Genomic DNA, 13,835 nt, shown 5'->3' on the forward strand with positions numbered 1-13,835 from the left:
ATCATTTTGATTTGGTTTTTGGTCACTCTATGCCCTCTATATGAAAAATAATTACCTTACGTAAACTGTGGCTCAGAATGACATCTTCTCACTTACTAAGACCAGGTCCAACCTTGAAGTCTTCTTAAACACTCTATGCCTTATTTCTTTTCTATCTCAGAAACATCTGAATTGGTCTGATTTCCTCCATTAAGCGTCCTTAGTTCCTCTGGAAACATCCTTGTAAAGTGCAGAACATAATAGAAGTTTATACAAATGCATGTCAAGAATAGTTCCATCCACAAAGTTCATGGGACTAGCTAGTCAAGTCCCTGTTGCATGTTCTCCTGGGATGTGTCCTAGGTTCAGCTCTCTTCCTCCTCTCTGAGTCTTGTTTTCTCACTTGTTCTGGTACTTTTTCTCAGTCTATATCCCTATTTCTCAGTTAACTATGATAGCCAACAGCTGCTGCTTTCACAGCTGGCTCTCATTCTTCATGATTACCACCCTGGAAAGTTTCTTCTTCCTTCTCCCCGAGCTCCCACCCTGCCACCCCCTACTCCAGGCTGTTTTTTTTTTTTCCATGCACATGCAAACTAGGGTTTGTCTTCCTCTCTGTGCAGGTGGAAGTGTGAGTAAAATGGGCTGTCCCCATCCTTCAAGAATACTACATCCTACATCAATCACAAGATCACAGGTGTATAACTAGAAAGAACCTCAGAAGTCATCTAGCTTAGACCTTTCATTTTGCAGATGAGAAAACTGAGGCCAAGAGAGGACAAGAGAATTTTCCAAGGTCCCACAGGTAGTAAATGACAAAGGCAGAATTTGAATAAAGGTGAGATCTCCTCCTTGTATATGTCCATTGTACTTCAAGCAAATCCCCTTGAGCCGCTACAATGCTTGACAGCCCATCAGGGAAAAATTCCTTCTCCTTTAAAGTGTATGTATTTTCTGTAGGCTGAAGGTTGGGCAATATTAACTGCAGAGGGAAATAGGGTGAAAATAAAATATGTATTGAGCTCCCACTATGTGCAAGGCATTCTGTCCATAAGCCTTGTGTTCATTTTTCATCTTTCTGATCAAGGTTCCATCATGGATTCTCTCACTGAGGCAAACAACATGCTTGCCATTACCCTTCTGAAAAAGCTTTGCAAAGAAAAAACAGAAAATGTGTTGTTTTCTCCCCCAAGCCTCTCATTTGCCCTGGCCACGATTCTCTTGGGAGCAAAGAATGACACAGCAGCCCAAATAGAACATGTAAGTATGTAAGTCACAAAGGAAGGAAAGACCCAGTGTAATTCCTTCCAAATAAACTGTCAGTGGCTGCTAATTTATCCCCTGCTCTCCTACAGTTAAATAAAACACATTCTGGGCTGGTGGCATTTTTAAAATTTAATTTTGTGAACTTTTAAAATATTGAAAAGTTTTATCCTTTATAAAATTCTCTGGGTCTCTTATGGGGGTGGAGTTAAAAAATATCCAACTCTAGTTATTCCAGATCAATATGCAAGTTACTTCTTGAGCTTTGCTGAACCAGAACGGGGCTTCCTCCCAACCCCTTTCAAATATATCTTTATAGAGTCTTTGGATTTCAGAAAGATATTTATACTATGAACTTAGAATCATATCTGAGACTCTAGGCTTGGAGTTTGGGGGATGGCTGTTCTGCTGGGCAACATGTCAGGAAGGTTTCAGTGAAGTGGTCTGCTTCACTTCTTTCTTACACTTGACTTCTCCCCTTTACAAAGACTCTCAGCCAGCATTGAATAATATCTCCCTCCTATCTTTCAAGGGTCTGCCAATCTTGAACATCTTAAAAATCAAATCCTAAGTTTTTAAAATTTTTACCTCTCTCACAGACTTCTTACATAAAACTTGATAACTGGTTACTCTCCATAACTTTATTTTCTTAAGTGCCAATTAACTTTTCCTTCTAATTCTAACTGCGTTTATTTTGACTGCACAAAGACTGTGGGTCTTTACAAAAGTTGCCTTTTCTAAAGGTAACTTTATAAAAGTTGACTAGCTGTTGGGATGTAAAAATACATCAACAAATGCAGAAAAACAGAAATAGTAAGCACAATTTTTACTGACTACAACACAAAATTAAAACCAATAAATGCATTTGAAGAAAGAAATCAAATCTAAATGGAGACTAAATAATCCTAAAGAAGGTGAATCAAAAAAAATATCTGATGATAGGTGTCTCTGTACTTAATGAGGCTGGCCTTCAGGCAGACCTGTATCTGCAGCCTGTCCTTGAAGCCTTCCTAGCTTGGTGTGAAACCTCCCAGAGTTCAGGATCCATTGGCATGTCCTGAGAGAAATAAATCACCTAGCCCATCAGACACCAGAAGCGAAGGAGCCAATACAACAGCATTTTGGACTTTAGCTAATTAGCATTTAGCATAAGCCAAAGACCTCCAGTAGTAAGAGATAGTTTTAGGTGCACATAGACCCATTTTTAAGTGCACACAGTAATTGTTCATACTTATGTTTTGTTTTAACATAGCACTGCCAGGCAGGGTTTCCCAGTTGAGGTAACATTCAACAGTAATTTGACTAGACCTCACTTTCCTATACTGTGGGCAAACAGTGAAATGACTTTCTTGTATTCAGACCAGTGATACACCCAGAAATGGAACCCAAGTTTTCATGTCAAAAGATTTGTAATTCTCCAAATTTCTGCTTTCCTATAAACTTGTACAAATCTCTAGAACATGCATTTAAACTTTGTTTAAATATTTAAATTTCAGCCTTTGTAACCTTTTGAGAGGGTAAATATATAAGTACTCTTTGATATTCAAGTTCTTTACCTTTAAAGGGGTCTCTAGTCTAATAATTCAGGCTTTGGTCAGTTCCATGTATACATTTTCATAAGAATCCAAAGCAACTGAATTTGCCCATCTTTCCTGTTGGCTCTTTTTCCATTTCTGCATTCATTAGACTCCTAGAACTAAAAAAGACTCTTTTCATCCCTTCATTAACATTTAAAATTTCTTTCCAATTACATGTAAAAATATTTTTTAACATTCATTTTTTTTTAAATTTTGAGTTCTAATTCTGTTCTTTAAGGGATTCTCTCCCCTAGACTTTTGTGCCTCTTTTTTGTATTTGGCCTATTCTGTTTTTTAAGGTGTTATTTTCCTCAGTACTTTTTTGTGTCTTCTTTACCAAGCTGTTCACTTTTTTTGTTTTGTTTTGTTTTTGTTTTTAGGCAATTGGGGTTAAGGGACTTGCCTAGGGTCACACAGCTAGTAAGTGTGAAGTGTTTGGTCTGAGACTGGATTTGAACTCAGGTCCTCCTGACTTCAGGGTCAGTGCTGTATCCACTGTGCCACCTAGCTGCCCCTTGTTCACTTTTTCCCCCCACAATTTTGAGTCCCTTATTAAATCCCTTATGAGTTACCTTTCATGTTTGCCTTTTTACACTTCTCTTGAGTCTTGTATTTGGAAATCAAATTTTCTATTCAGTTTTAGTCTTCATTAGGAATGCTTGAAAGTCTTTTAATTCATTGAATATCAAATTCCCCTCCCCCACGCCCCCCCCCCCCAAAGGATTATACTCAGTTTTTCTGGCTATGTGATTCTTAGTTGTAATTCTAGCTCCTTTGCCTTCTGGAATATTATATTCCAAGCCCTAGATCTGATCCTTTATTGTGGAGGCTGCCAAATATTGTGTGACTCTGACTGTGGCTCCATGAAATTTGAATTGTTTCTTTCTGGCTGCTTGCAATATTTTCTCCTTGACCTGGAAGCTCTGGAATTTGTCTATAATATTCCTGAGAGTTTTCATTTTGGGATATCTTTTAGATGGTGATCAGTAGAGTCTTTCAATTTCTATTTTACCTTTTGGTTCTAGCATATCAGGGCAATTTTCCTGGATAATTTCTTGAAATATGATGTCTAGGCTTTTATTTTTATCATGGCTTTCAGGTAGTCCAATAATTCTTAAAATATACCTCTTCAATCTATTTTCCAGGTCAGTTGTTTTTTGTCAGTGAGAAATTTCACATTTTCTTCTGTTTTTTTTTCTTTTTAAACTTTATTTTATTGTTTCTTGATGTCTCACGCAATCATTAGCTTCCACTAGTCCATTTTTTTCCTTTTTTTATTAGTTTATTTTGATTTATCAATAATCACTTCCATATTCTTTTGAGTTTAAAATTTTTCTCCCCCTTCCTCCCCACCACCCTCCCCAAGATGGTGCACAATCTGATATAGGCTATACATTTATATTCATATTAAACATATTTTCACATTAGTGATGTTGTAAGTAAAAATTAAAAGCAATAGGAGGAACCATCAGAAAGAGGAAACAAAACTCAACAGAAGAGAAAAAAAAATAGCAATTCAACTTCCATAGTTCTTTCTTTGGATGTGGATAGCATTTTCCATCACAAGGCCTCTGGAGATGTCTTAGATCCTTGTATTGCCAGGAAGGGTTAAGTTTATCAATATTAGTCGTCACACAATGTGGCTGTTATTGTGTACAACATTCTCTTGGTTCTGCTCACTTCACTTAGCATCAGACCATACAAGTCTTTCCAGGTTTTTCTGAAGTCAGCCTGTTCATCATTTCTTATAGCACCATAGCATTCCATAACATTCATATACCACAACTTGCTCAGTCATTCCCCAATTGATGGGTATCCTCTCAGTTTCCAATTCTTTGCCACCACAAAAAGAGCTGCTATGAATATTTTTGTACATGTGGGTCCTTTTCCCATTTGTATGATCTCTTTGGGATATAGCCCTAGAAGTGCTATTGCTGGGTCAAAGGGTATGCACATTTTTATAGCTCTTTGGGCATAGTTCCAAATTGCTCTCCAAAATGGTTGGATCGTTTCACAACTCCACCAACAATGCATTAGTGTTCCAATTTTCCCACATGTTCTCCAACATTTATCATTTTCCTGTTTTGTCATGTTGGCCCACTAGTCCAATTTTACCACTTTTCCCATCTGGCCAATTCTGCATTTAAAAGAGTTCTTTCCTACAGTATTTTTATGCCTGTTTTTTTTTTTAACCAAACTGTTGACTCTCTTTTCATAATTTTCTTGTAGCCCTCTTATTTCTTTTCCTGATTCTTCCTCTACCTCTGTTTTTCTTCTTTTTCATTTTAAAAATCTTATTGAGGTTTTTTAATGAAGTCTTGTTGGACTTGTGTCCAATTCACATTTTTCTTTGAGACTTTGCTTGTAGAGTTTTGACATCACTGTCTTCTTCTGAGTTTGTGTCTTGAGCTCCCCTGTCACCACAGTAACTTTTTATGGTTAGGTTCTTATGTTGTTTGGTCATTTTTCCAATCTATTTCTTGACTTTTAACCTTGTGTTAAAATTGGTCTGTGCTCCTGAGTTGGAGAACACATTGTCCCAGATTCAGGTTTTTCATGTTGCTACATTCAGAGCTAGTTCTGGGGGTCTGTAAGTTTTTGGCACTTCCAAGGTTATATGATATAAGGAGAGGTGTGGGTCACTGCTCTCCTGGCCTGTGCTCTCTTCTGTGAGTGACCACAAGCACTCTTTTCTGTCACAGAACTGTGATCAGGTTCCCCACTCCCTTGTAACCATATCCTTCGTTATGCTTGTGCCCTTCCTCACCCAGGACCGTGACCTAGAATCAGGTATGGGCAACACAATGGAATCTGGCCCCCAGTGCCAGCAAAGAGTCCCCTGCAATCTCCTTCTGATCAGCTGTCTGACCTCTTACCACCTGTGGCACTGCTGATCCAGTTGCCCTCAAGGCCTGCTGCTGGCTTGCAGAGTGAGGCCTGTGCTGGGCTCTGTTCCACTTCTATCCCAGTGAGACAGCCCTTGCCTGCTGACCTTCTAATTTATCTTGGGATGGAAAATTGTTTCAGCCCATCTTTTCATTGGTTCTGCTGTTCCAGAATTTGTCTTGAGGCATTATTTTAAAGTTGCTTGGAGGGGATTTTGGAAAGCTCTGGCAAGTCCTTGCCTTTACTCTGCCATCTTGGCTCCTCCATTCCCCATCCCTTCATTTTTTACGTAGAGAAGTAGGCTCAGAGAGGTCAAGTGGTTTGCCCAAAGTGAATTAGGCTCATTATGTACTAAAGTTTTCACAAAGAAAATGATACAGACTAGTTATGTATAAGACAATGTACTTTTATTGAGGTGTGTGTTGCTTACAGAGGGGAAGATATAAAGCCTACCTTGAGGTACTTGGGGGCAGGGCCACTGAGTAGTAGGGGCAAAGAATATAACTGAAACATGGCCACTAGAGGGATCGGCATGGAGAGGCTGGGGTATAGCCGTCTTAGAGCCATAGCAGGAAGCAGGATGGGTGTCAGGGATGCTCTGCCATTGAGACCGTCTTTAGATTGTGCAGACACAGATTCTAGCAAGCTCTTCATCTCTTTGATGTGGGAAACCTTTACAAGACAAGGCATCTCACATTTTCATGGTGGTTTTGCTTTTATATAAAAATATCCTTAACCTTAAATCTTTACCTTCCACCCTCCCCCCCCTTGAGGTCATGGGTGGGAAACAATTTTTGATCCACATGAAGCACTATTAAGGACTATTACAAAAGAGTAGTATGTCTTCTGACAGGCTTTTTGCATGACGGTATAAAAGTGAAAGGACAAAAAGCAGGGAGGAAATGTGTAGGGATTTTTTTTTTCTTTTTAGGTGACTGGGGTCAAGTGACTTGCCCAGGGTCACACAGCTAGTAAGTGTGAAGTGTTTGGTCTGAGACTGGACTTGAACTCAGGTCTTCCTGACTTCAGGGCCAGTGCTCAATCCACTGTGCCACCTAGCTGCCCCAAGGAAATGTATAGGAAGCTTCACTTGTAGAGGGTCTACTATATTCTCAGTATAGACCAGATTACACAGCCACACAGTGACTTCAGATCACTTTATTTGTCCATTCTTGTTTCTTGGTTTATAGTTGTGATTGTGGCTTGATTTAGTATTTGTTAAATACCTATTATATGCATGCTAATGAAAGCCAATATGCATCATCTTCAGATGAAAAGGGAAGGTGGCCAACATTGTTACATGCTTCCAACTAGGCAAAGAGAATGAATGAGAAAAGTGGATTTTGATGGTCATTAAACTACTGAGAGGAGTAGCCTATGGTACTGGAAAGAATTTTACACATGGAGTCAAGAAAACCCTGGCTTTTAGGCCTGGCTCTGACATTTAATTTTGGACCTCATCTACAAAGGGGAAATGGTGGTATTTATAATACTTTCCATGTCCATTTCACAGAGTTGTCAGAGGGGTAAAAAGTAAAGTGCTTTGAGGTCATGAAAAGATGACTGATGTTAAATATAGTTTGAGTAAAAGAGGTGGAAACTATATATCTTAAAATAGCATTAATCAGTAGCATTAAAGGTGAGAAGGCATTAATTGGTAGGAAAAAAGATGAAGGTAGGGACTGGTCCATTTACTTGAGAAATTTGGCAACAGACAGAAGAGGATAGTTTGAAGTAGCTTGGCCAAGTCAAGAAAAGGCATTTTCAGAATAAGAAAGACCTGAGAATGTTTGTAAGAAAAAAGGGAAACAACAATAAAAAGGGAAGGCTGATCATTTTGAAGAAGGGCTAAAGTGAAAGGAGACAATACTGGAGGGGGAAAAATGAAATAGAGTATAACTTGTCCTTACGAGACTTATTTTGAATAGGCTACTGGGTGATCTCTTTACATTTCTTGCTGTAGATAATTTTTGTTGGTTGTCTCCCTCTTTAGATTGGAAGCTTCTGGAGGGCAGGGACTGTTGGTGACTTTCTTTTTATCTCCAGCACTTAGCACAATGACTGACACATAGTGAATATTTTGTACATGCCTGTTGCCTGGACGACAACACGGCTATTAGGTGGGAGAACCAGGATTCAAACCTGTCTCATTAGTCCAAATTCCAAAACATACTTGACTTCTAGGTGGACCGGGGCAGATTTTGTTGGGAAAGAGAGGAGAATAACCTCAAAATTTTATTCCCAAGGGACAATTCTAATTGAAATCTGAGCCTAAAGACTACTCTTGGCTTTCGTGATAAAGCTACTTATGTTTCATGTCTGTGTATTTTTGTGTCCTCCAGAATGACATTGTTTGTTCTGTCAGATGTTTGGCTTTGCTGTATTTTTTCCCCTTGAGTAAAAGGTAAAAGCAGATATTCTCCTCCTAGGATATCATGCATATAGTCAATTTACAATTAACCAATTTTCTTCAAAGTTAAGCAAAAATTGCAAGAAGCTTTCACTTGAAAGGTTTCTGTTTATTTGTAAGATACCAACTGAAAAAGTTAATGTCTTCTTCCCCCACCCCCTTTTCTCAGTTGTTTTCTTTAGACAGAGATGGAGATATTAACCTGGGTTTCCAGTCACTTCTCACTGAAATGAACAAACCAGTCACTTCATATCTGCTTGGAACTACCAACAGGCTCTTCGGAGAAAATGCTCTGAATTTCCTCCCAGTAAGTCACGTGTTTCTACTTAGTCATAAAATGATAATGAGGAATGGAAATGAAAACAGATATGTGATGAGGAAAACGGGATCTAAGTCTTAGATTAGATCAATCTTCTTTCCACTCTACCTTGCTGCCCTTGCTTGGATACTATGTGGTATTAAAATGTAATTTGCATGAACATTGTATGGGAAAAATGAGATGGAATATAACTTGTCCCTATGTGACTTCTTTTGAATAGGCTATGAATATATGGTTAAGATATGCTCTTGTTCATTGGGAATATGTGTGTGTATTTCTGATAAAACATTCATAATAAATCATGTGTGTTCTAAATATTGTTTTTTGTCCCTTCTCAGAAATGAGTCAGAGAAATGTCTCTGACATTCTTTTTTCCTGCCCTCTTCCAGTTTTTTAAAGAATCCTGTGAAAAATTGTACAATTCAGTACTGGAAGATGTTTGCTTTTCTGAAGAGGCAGAGGCTGTCAGGAAACACATAAATGCTTGGGTAGCAGAAAACACTGAAGGTTATAAATTTATTTTTTCATGTTGGCTATGTCAGTAATCTTTGCAGGAACATCTGTATCAGTTGCTACATCTTCACAGAACTACAAAACCTTGGAGGCTTTCTAATCCTATCTGTACCTCACCAAGGATCTCTTCCACAACAGACCTGACAAGGGGCCATCTAGGCTTTCCTTGAAGGTGTGTAGTGAGAGGTAGCACCCTACCCCATGAAGTGGCCCATTCCATCTTCAGAGAGCTATGATCCTTAGGAAGTTGTCATTACAGAGAACCCAAATAGATCTCTCTCTACCTTCTGTCCTTGGGTGGTCTTGCATTTTTCACCTACATCACAGCTCTATTGTGGCTTCTGGCACCACCAGTGATCAAATACAATGATGCCTGTATAGTATCCTAGAAGCTCTACCATATTTTCTTACCTTACTTTACTACAGCCATCTCCATTGATGTTTGTATCATGTCCTCCATTTCAACCTGATGCTGAAGTACTCCTATACAATCATCCCTTTCCCACTTTCTATACTTTGCTTACCCTGTTTGCCCATGCTGGGAATAGTCTACATTCTTCTACCAGTTTTTAGTCACTGAATGCTTCAGAATTTGTTCTTATTAAGTCAGATATAAATTCCATCTGGTTGTGTCCGGCATATTTTTGGTTTATCATATTGCACATGTTTGCATCTCTTTCCTGTATTTATTGATGGGAAGGGAAACAAAAATATCTTAAGCACTTACTTTTTGCCACTATGCTGAGTGTTTTCCAAGTAGTATCTGATTTGATCTTGACAGCAACCCTGTGAGGTAGATGTTACGATGATCCTCACTCTACAATTGAGGAAACAGAGGCAGATAGAAGCTGTGATTTACCCAGGGTCATACATCATAAGTGTCTGAGGCTGGATTTGAACAAAGGTCTTCTTGACTCCAGGCTCAATTCTTTATTCACTTTACCACCTACTTACCCCAGTAGATGATGGAGGACTAAGGTCTTAATCTAATGCCTCACCATGGAATAGAGGTGTTACCCTGGGTTCTTGGAGGTAGCACAATATCTAGCAGGTCCTATTAAACTGAAAGTGTTTGGAGTCTGGGTTCAGTGAAAGTCTCTGATTTTCTATTATCCAAGGGGCAATATAACTAAGTTCTGAGAAACTCATCTCAGAAGTTTGCCAACTAAGTTATGATTTTGTTAAGCCACATCAGTTTAAGAGGAAGTTGCAGTCTATGTCCATGGAGGGAACATAGATTCCTGAATCACTTAAGTATGCATTTTATTTGCAATTATTATGTGTCTTTCTATATCTTTTCTTAATTCAAGATTACAATTCCTTTGATAGTAGGGGCTATCCAATCAAAATCTCTGCTCTCTAATACAATATCATTGGGTGATACATAAAAAGGATAGAATGTTGAACTTGGAGTCAGGAAGACTTGAGTTCAAATCCTGGTTCAGATCCTTATTAGCTATATGACCCCGAGCAAGCCACTTATTCTTTACCAGCCTCAGTTTTCCCTTCTGTTAAATAGGGACAATAACAGCACCTAATGAGATAATAGATATAAAATGGATTACATACTTTGAAGTATTGGATAAACTTGGGCTATTATTATTATACATGAAAGTTTTTTATGACAATGAAGATTTTTTTTTCTTAAAAGTTTAATGTTCAGAGCTGGGTATGTTGGCACATGCCTATAGTCCCTGTTGCTGGGAAGGCTGAGGCTGCTGGATATCTTAATCTCATGAATTCTGAGCTGCAGTAGGGGTAAAACAGATCGATTATTTACACTAAGTCTCTCACCAATAAGACAAGCCCCCAGTAATAGAGGGCTACCAAGTTGCCTAAGGCCAGGTGAACCCATCCAGGTTGGAAAAAATGGAGGAAGTTAAAGCTTTCATGCTTTTTCAAAGCTTTTCATGCTATAGCATGAGAAGCTATAGCATTTCAAGTCTGGGTAAGATAGGGAGGTCTATCTCTTTCATTCACTTATCAAATTAACATTTTATTTCTTTGACCTCTGCTTAAGGAATGAAAATGGTCTTGTCACAAAACAAATTTCTGGCAACAAGAAGTATTTGGAGAGAAGAACAAGAATAAGCTTTTAGGGATCCCTGAAATGATTCAAGGCCTATCCAGTGGGACCTTAGGATAAACCAGACTTAGCCATTTGAGGATGACTTGAAAGGGAGAGAATATGAAGTCTCTTATATCGAGACAACTTTCAACTGATGTTGCTAAGGTTATTAGAAAAATTTCTCGGGCTGAAGAAGTATCATTAGCTATTTCTAGGTCCAAAAGTCCACTTTTAATTGACAGAAGACCTCCTTTCTCCAGACATTTGTTAACAGAAGCAGTGATTTCTGGCAAGTGGAATATGCCTGGCAGGCTGGCAGAAAGAATAATGGAGTAAAGATGCTGTGGCAGACCTATCTTTCATGCATTCTAAAGAAAATAATGATATTTATATTTATCAAAGAACACAACAAACATTAACTAGATAATAATTTCCCTTTATAGAGAAGGGATAATTAAGAGATTATCTGGAAAAGCACCCACATACATGAATTCAACACTGTATCAGAAATAGCAGCAGCCTTTTCATTTGCCATTTTTTAGGAGGGAGAGAATGTAAAGTGCTTATCAGATCTGAGGAAAATCACTTCAACCTTCTGGTTCTCATTTGTAAAATGATGGCTTTGATAAGGTAACTCCCTGCTCTAAATCTATTAATCCTATGATCCTTTTCCTTGCCATTATTTTGGCAACTGGATCTATTATTTCACTGACAAAGAAAGCCACCTGGTAAACTTCCTCTACTAGGGAAGATCAACACATAATCTGCCAGGTAGACTGTTAAGAGAGTTGCCTGTGGTACTGAGACATTAAAGAGTTTGTCCAGATAGTCCCTGTCAGAGATAGGACTTGAACTAACATATTCAAATTCCAAGATGAGCTTTCTATTTACTATACACATCCATATACTATACATTTACCACATTGTCTCTTAGATCCTTTTTTTTAATACGGAAAAAAATTAGGCAAGGCAAAACAACTGAATGAGAATTTAAGAAGATCTTGCCATGTTTCAAGAACTGTGCTAAGTGCTGGGGATACGAAGAGATAAAAACAGTCTCTGTTGTCAAGGAGCTCACAATCTAATGGGGGAGAAAGTAAACCCAAAACCATACAACAGCACATAAAGATACGTAGGGTGATAGATGTGTGGTTTCTAGCAACAATTTACTAAGTGTCTGCCATGTGTAACACAGAATAATCAATCCATTGTGTTCTCTCTCAGCTCTCCTGCCCACCTTCAAGCATTCTTATATGGCAACAGAAAACTTTAAAGCTCTTATGCCTTTCTTCAGTTCTTTTCCCCCTTGTGTGGTTATATCTATTTAAATATAGTCCCAGGGGAAAGCGATGGTTGTATTTTGGGAAATGAGAGCATTGGCCAGGGGTTGGAGGGAGGGAGGCAAGGGAGGCATCCAGCATAGTGTGCTTGACCAGCACGCCTGAAGGGAAGCAGATCTGGGAAGTTATTTTCTGGCTACATAGTGGAAGAAGTGTCAACCCACGGGGCTACACGGGCAGCTTGATCGTGGGATTTTCAATTTTTTTCTTCCAGATGGAAGAAGGGCTTACCTACGAAACATTTATAACCTGGACAAAGCCAGAAGCAGCGGACTTGATGGAAATTCTTAGGAAACAATTATTCCTCCCTAGAATCAAGATAGAGGAATCTTATGACATGGTTCATATTCTCTGCAGTTTGGGAATATCTGATGCCTTTCATGAGGATAAGGCTGACTTTTCTGGACTGTCAACACTCAAAGATTTGCACCTATTAAGTGTTTTTCACTCATCTTTCCTGGAATTCACTGAAGAAGGTATCAAAGCATCTGCTGCCACTGTAGCAGTGGAGATACCAGGAAATGCAAAGGGAAAAGAAGGACTTAAGAGTCCTAGTTTATTCTTTTTCTTGATCTGGAGCCATAAAATTAAGAGCATCCTGTTCTGCGGCAGAGTTTGCATTCCCTAAAGTGATGTACTCACTCTCCCCAAAGCACTGCTGTTTCTGCTGCTCCCCCACCTCTCTCTTGTTAAGCTGCATAAGGATGCTATGTGTGCATGCAATTCATGGTGAACTTATCAATGCAGTGCAGCAGGAAAGAAAAATTAGTAAAGTACTTCATTATGAAACACTGCATATGGACCATATAACCCTATACATTTTTGCTCTTAATAAAGCATACCCACTTACTGGCAGACTCTAGGGTCAAGGTCAGGAGTGTGAAAACTGCTTAAAAGGGAAAAAAGTCTACGCTATGGTCACTTGGGTAGGAGTGTCTAAAGATATTAAAAAGCAAATATATTCCCCTCTTTTTTATGCTCTTCTTAACAGATAATACTTTTATAAAATCCTTGTTGGTTGATCACTAAGTCAATCAATCTGGCAAATACCACTATTTTGAGCACCTGTACCTTTGCTCTCTTGAAATTAAATGGCAGAACAATATATGCTGTGTGTGATTGTGAGTTCTATGTTTTCAGCAGCAAGAAAGCACTTATGATTGATTAGTAGGAAAGGTAAGGTGAGAGTCCAATTTCTCCTTAGAACCTTTGAGAGATTTTGCTTAAAGGAACTATTAACAATCAACATACCTAACTGGTTATGAGTCAAAACAGAGAAAGAAAACAATATGCACATATCTATAATATGTATGAGTATACATAGCTACACATCTATATATCTATCTATATCTACATCTATATCCCTAATCCGTCAGTAAGCATTTATTAAGTGCTCTTTATATGCCAGCCACTAAGCCAAGTGCGGAGAATACAAAAAAAGACAAAAGACAATCTCTGCTCTGAAGGAGCTCACAGTCTA

The 13,835-nt window shown here is 38.6% G+C and overlaps 1 protein-coding gene across 1 annotated transcript; it reads left to right on the forward strand.

Annotated features, from left to right (window-relative positions):
* The first annotated feature begins 1,074 nt into the window (after nt 1-1,074).
* LOC114031814 (serpin B6-like) lies at nt 1,075-12,983 on the forward strand. The gene is made up of 4 exons (XM_027846950.1): nt 1,075-1,239; nt 8,285-8,422; nt 8,824-8,941; nt 12,400-12,983. The coding sequence occupies exons 1-4, from the start codon at nt 1,075-1,077 to the stop codon at nt 12,981-12,983; spliced, it is 1,005 nt and encodes a 334-aa protein (XP_027702751.1).
* The last annotated feature ends 852 nt before the right edge of the window (nt 12,984-13,835 follow it).

This window comes from Vombatus ursinus, unplaced genomic scaffold, assembly GCF_900497805.2.
Source record: "Vombatus ursinus unplaced genomic scaffold, bare-nosed wombat genome assembly UNPS02015255.1, whole genome shotgun sequence".
In the NCBI taxonomy this organism is placed as follows: Eukaryota; Metazoa; Chordata; class Mammalia; order Diprotodontia; family Vombatidae; genus Vombatus; species Vombatus ursinus.